The sequence below is a fragment of the Lipotes vexillifer genome, unplaced genomic scaffold (assembly GCF_000442215.2).
Source record: "Lipotes vexillifer unplaced genomic scaffold, Lipotes_vexillifer_v1.1 scaffold570, whole genome shotgun sequence".
In the NCBI taxonomy this organism is placed as follows: Eukaryota; Metazoa; Chordata; class Mammalia; order Artiodactyla; family Lipotidae; genus Lipotes; species Lipotes vexillifer.
Genome location: NW_006777801.1, coordinates 3,232,176 through 3,237,863, shown reverse-complemented (window position 1 = coordinate 3,237,863; position 5,688 = coordinate 3,232,176). Strand labels below are relative to the sequence as shown.

Genomic DNA, 5,688 nt, shown 5'->3' with positions numbered 1-5,688 from the left:
TTTTTTTTGTCTTTAGTCTTTCAGATAACAAAACTCTAGACTGGAGTCAAGAGGTCCTGTCTAATCCAATCATTTTACAGACAAAGAAACTTCCATCTACAGAGATGATGAGACTTGCCCAGGTCACAGGGCTAACTCTTTGGAGCCTACAGTGGAACCTAGGCTTTCCGGTCAGCTCTTTCCACACCTGGTAGAAGGGCAAGAGGTCCTGCATACGTCCCGCACTACTCTCTAGCAATCCTTCCTAAGGCTTATGTTCCCAGACGTTGTCATGCCTGTGCACATCATGTACTGCGTACATCTGGGCATCAACCACAGTGGGCACTGTAGATTTACACACGTTTTATGACAATGCCCTGGCCACTGGCAGAAGAAGTGCTGTGCTGGGACAATAGCTCATGAAGCCAAGAGATCTTAGAGGGACACGAGTTGCCTGCCAATCACTTTCACCCCTAGAGGCCACATTACACACACACACAAAAATCCCCCAAACTCATTTTTTCCCTTTAAACTCTATCCCTCCTTTGAGCCAATGTCGACTTTAAAGAGAAAAAGGCAAAACGAGCAAAGCAATTGAGAGATTTATTTTAAAAGAAAACTTCCAGGGAATGTGCCCTGCGCTTCACCTTGGGAGCTACTTCCAGCCCAAGTGCCCATATCATCAGTGTCTGCAATCCTGTGATCCCTGATGTCTAGAAATCATGATCCCGAAGCACTGAACGATCCCAAATCAGGAAAGAACAGTTAAATTACATGTAGTATACTGTGTTAAGAAAGTGTATTATTATTATTATATTTTATAATGGTTTTCAACCAGTATTGACATAGAAAAAAAGGGGGTTTTCTGGCTAACGAGAAAACTTCAATTCTCTGAGCATCCCAACTAACTGAGGGTGTATTATAAAGAGACTGCTGTTTCTAGACAATCAAGTTTAGCATTACCTAACTTGCCAAGAAGAATCTAAACCAATCAAAGTTAAAGATCTGCCCTCCTAACATTAAATGTGATTTTTTTTCATTCTTAGAAACAATTAAAAAAGTCTGTATTACATAAAATTGCACATATATTAGAAAAAACAAGTTATTAATTTCCAATCTTTCTATGTAATTGTTAGTTGCTCTTTGGATCAATTAAATACTAAAACAATAAATTAAGATTGCTTTAGCAGAGAATAGATAGGTAAACAGTTGAAATAATACGGCAGGATGTTTCCTTTCTGCTAGACTGCATGCTCTCATAATCTACAACACTGGATGTTTTCAGGGGACACTTTCAAGTCCAACTACGGGAGTACTCAGTTTCTACTACCCTGGGTAAACCCAGCACATACTGGTCAGAACTTCCAAAGGCCCAGCTCAGAATTAGAGGTCTATGTCAGGCAGCAAGTGATATATTTTGGTAGGAAAGCAGTCAAATTTACTAATTCAATGATCCCAATATGTGACTTTTCCTGAAAGAAAAAGAGAAGGCTCAGCAAAAATAAAAGTAATAACAGCAAAACAATGAAAGTGCTAAATAGGAGACGAAGGACTTGGTTTAAGAAGAAATAAGGGGAAAAAATATCTTTCTGGTTAGGAACCCAATGATTTCTCCAAGTAAATTTTTAAGAAAAGAATTTTTTTTCAGAATGTTCTATCACAGAAGCCAGTGGATAAATGGACTCCATATTCTAACTTTTGTACCTTTATCCATATGAAAAAGCAAACTATTTTCGCTAATTTGCTCAGTTCCTGGAAAGTCTGTAGTGCCTCTGTTGCACGGCTAAAACCGCGTGTAGGCATTTCGCTGCTGCTGCTGTTGTAACGGCTGCTGGACTTGCTGCTGCTGCAGGCGAATCTGCTGCGAATAAGGGTCTTCCAGGGATTTTACAAATATGGTGGTTCTGGGACCAGTCTTCCATACGATGCCGTTGGCGTCTTTCACAGAAGATTCCACTGTAATGTTGTGTGTGCCAAGGATAGCAAAGTTCAATAGGAACTGAGTACTGAAGTAATCATTATGAGGCTCAACCCTCTGCTCCATCTCATTGGTCATATTGTCAATGGGGATCTGGAATGAAAAAAATCGTTAAATAACAATAGCTAACGTTTACTGAGTGCATGCTGTGAGCCAGGACCTGTTTTAAGTGCTATTTAAATCCTTGCAAACAACCAAAAGGTAGGTACTAATATTATCCTTGTTTCATGAACGAGGAAGCTGAGGTGGGGAGGTTAAGTAACTTCTCCAAGGTCCTACAGCTAATGAGTGATGACGTTGGCATCTGATAACGAAACTCTAGACTGGAGTCAAGAGTCTGGCTAACTCCAGAGCCTGCACTCTTAATATCAGGTAACACTGTCTCCTCACTAGAAGGAGCTTGAGTAGAAGGAGCTTTCTCAACCCCTCTGATGCTGGTCCTTCTGCCTTGTTCAGAACATGCCACCCCCAAATACGCTGCTGTGGCATAGCGATTATTTTGAGCTAAGGGCACTTGAAAAAAAACAGATACAGAAAGGGCTCTCTGACCTGCCCCTTTTTACCTAAAACATAAATCAAATTTTCCATGAGAAAGGTAAACCTCCCTGCACCAAAAAAGAGAAGACTATCACTAGAGACTGGGAATCGATGTTGAGATGGATCTGTACAAACCAACCTAAGAAAATAACCCGTATCTTCCACTCGTCTCCCCCAATGCCCCAACAGATCTCCTAGTCATTTTACTTACTGTCCCTAGCCCCAAACCCTCTGTCTTGCCATTTTGTCAGGAATTTATCGTCTGTGTGACTAAAAGGTATCTAAGCTTTCTGTTCTGGTCACTTCTTCGGGTCTTCATCCTCCTGTGAAGACTCCCATATATATGTAAAATTCTAATAAAACTGGCATGCTTTTCTCCTGTTAATGTGCCTTAAGGTCAGTTCAATCTTAGGCCTAGCTGGAGACCCTAAGGGGGTAAAAGAGAAATTTCTCTTCCCCTCTCCTTGTTCACCCAACCCCAACTCCAATTCCCACCTTTCTTTAACCTGTGAAGAGATATTCTAAAGAAACTGGATGCAACCACCTGTTTCAGTGAGTTTAAAATCTGAAAGACTGAAAAAGAACATAATGCTATGCAAATATATGGTTTTTCCCCTCCTAGCTAGTCTGATTTTATATTACTTAAGTAATGTACTGATTCTTCCCTCCTTTAACAAATTAACTTTAGAACTTGCATGTTGCTTACTTAAAAATCAGTGTTTTGTTCAGATGGGCAGTACAACATATTATGAAACACAGATTTATGAATTCATTTACGTATTTAGCTAGATACTCATACCTTTGTCCTTCAAAGAAGAGAGTAACACCTGCAGGTGTATCTCTCCTTGTACCCAAGATGAAGTATGTCAAGAGAGACACTTATTCTAAGAATGCATATACAGGTAATCAGAATGAATATGTGATTAGATTGCTCTATGTTTACGTGTGCATTTCTGTTGTGTAATTAATTATATAAATGTGCCCTGAAGCTTCGTGTCTCAGTAAGCAGTTATCATGAGGTCAGTTTTCTAGAGACACTGATCTGTAACGTTAATGAAATGAAGTCACCACAAATTCAAGATCTTAAAATTATTTGTAAGTCCTTTTTTGTTTTTTGTTTGCACATTCAACTTCTGTAGGATTTTTATTTCCCTGAAGAATATGCACACCAAACAAGAACTTCCTTAAAAGGACCAGAAATAGGCCTAGTAGGCAACCTGATCACTCTGAACGCATGATGCATTTTAAGTTGCAAACTCACTGCAAGTAACATTACAAAGCAATCATGTACTACCTGGCTTATTACGTCAGCTTCTTGACTTTAACCAGTGCCTCTTGAGAGGTAAGTCAACAATGAGAAGACCAGTAGTACTTCTCGACTTGAATGTTTTTTTTAAAAACAGTAAAAATCACTATATACAAGAACAAAGAGAATCATGGTTACTGATCTTTCAAACTCAAAATGAGCAGAGAGCTGCAGACAGGGATAAGCTGACTATGTAAGTTCTCCTTATGATCTTCTGTGACAAGAGAGATCATTGAAACATAAGAGAGTTGTACTAAATACAGTAAATGATTTTTTTCATTATTCACCAAATATCTACTGAGTGGCTACATAAGGTGTCATGCTTTGTGCCCTCGAAGTCAAAAGAGAGGGAGAGAATGAAGGCTGAGCCTTCTCAGCCTACTCAGAGTGGGTACAGAGCCCCGGAGAGAGAGAGAAAGTAAGGAAAAGTAGTGATGGCTTAAACCAGACCTTCCCTTGGCCCTTTAGCCTAAAACCACCAAAGAGAATAAAATGCTCTCATTTTATATCTTTACTGATACCCCTTTCCTTGCTCTGGACCTCAGTTCAAGGATGCCCACAAATAAACCCAGACATAACCAGTTTGGACATTTAAACAACTCTGTTCATACAACTGTGCACTTGTTCACTTGTTCCATTTACTGTGAATAAACCACCAAGGGACTAGAAAGAGATGTCTAAAGAAAGGAACATTCTACATTTGGAACATTGGTGTTTCACAGGCACAGATTCAGAATCTTAGCTTTGGCTAACAAAGCAAGCGTGATTTTGGTTAACCTACCTCATGATTTCTCAAAGTAGCAAATTTCTAGGGTTAAACCCTTAACGAAAGATTTTACTTCATCTGATCGCTGTATGTCAATATAGGATACTTTTTTTTTTTTTTTTTTTTTGCGGTACTTAGGCCTCTCACTGTTGTGGCCTCTCCCGTTGCGGAGCACAGGCTCTGGACGTGCAGGCTCAGCGGCCATGGCTCACGGGCCCAGCCGCTATGGGGCATGTGGGATCCTCCCGGACCGGGGCATGAACCCGTGTCCCCTGCATTGGCAGGTGGACTCTCAACCACTGCACCACCAGGGAAGCCCAATATAGTATACTTTTTTTGGAACATGCTAAAATTTACTTAAAACAAAGGAAAAATAAATAGATGTGTTCTTTTGGGGTCAGGGGGTTAGGGAGAAGTTATTCCCCACTCCTGATGCTTCCCTCCATGTGGAGGGACCTTTCATTAGATGAACAATACTGGTCTCTAGGGGAGAAGGTGCATCCTACCGATTGGTAAGCTGTGGGGTGGGGACTGGGCCTGGGGAGCTAAGCACCTTATCTCTCCCTTCTTCTTTGGGCTTCAGGGTACTGCTCCTCCCAGTTTTATAGGGGCAGGCTCTTGTGTATACTGGCGGAGGCTGGTGGGAAAACTCAATTCAGAGCCACAAGGCTAGGCAGTCCTTGCTGCCAGGCACCTGAGCTAGGTTTCTCCCCAGCTCTAACAGTAGTGACACTCATATTTTGATCTCTGCCTGCCTGGATGCTTTGTCTATCAACTGGTTCGGGCAGGGAAAAGAGAAGTGTTGTTTATCAGCCCCCTTACACTCTAATACGTACTTTTAACTTATGTCCATCTGATCCCTTGGGAGGTATAACTACAATCTGCTTAACCATGAAAAACACTGGAAAACTTCCATCAATGAGTTGATAAAACCTGCATCACAACTCTGCCTCTTTTCTAAATTACCTTGTAGTCTTGTCCGGATTTACTCTGCAGTGTGGAAGAAACATTCAGACAGACAGACTGAATTTTGCGGAAGAGTCCTGGTTTAGATCCGTGCTGGACCACTCCCTCTACCTTCAGCGCCAGCTGCTGGTTATTCTGGACAGCAATGGGTTCAGC

The 5,688-nt window shown here is 41.2% G+C and overlaps 1 protein-coding gene across 1 annotated transcript in view; it reads right to left on the bottom strand.

Annotated features, from left to right (window-relative positions):
• Positions 1-573: 573 nt before the first annotated feature.
• INTS7 (integrator complex subunit 7) overlaps positions 574-5,688 on the bottom strand; it is a 92,817-nt gene continuing 87,702 nt past the window's right edge. Inside the window, 2 exon segments of the mRNA XM_007451314.1 lie at positions 574-2,050; positions 5,533-5,688. The exon segment at positions 5,533-5,688 is cut by the window's right edge and continues 15 nt beyond it. Of these exon segments, the coding sequence (XP_007451376.1) occupies positions 1,763-2,050; positions 5,533-5,688 (444 nt within the window). The 3' untranslated portion in view covers positions 574-1,762.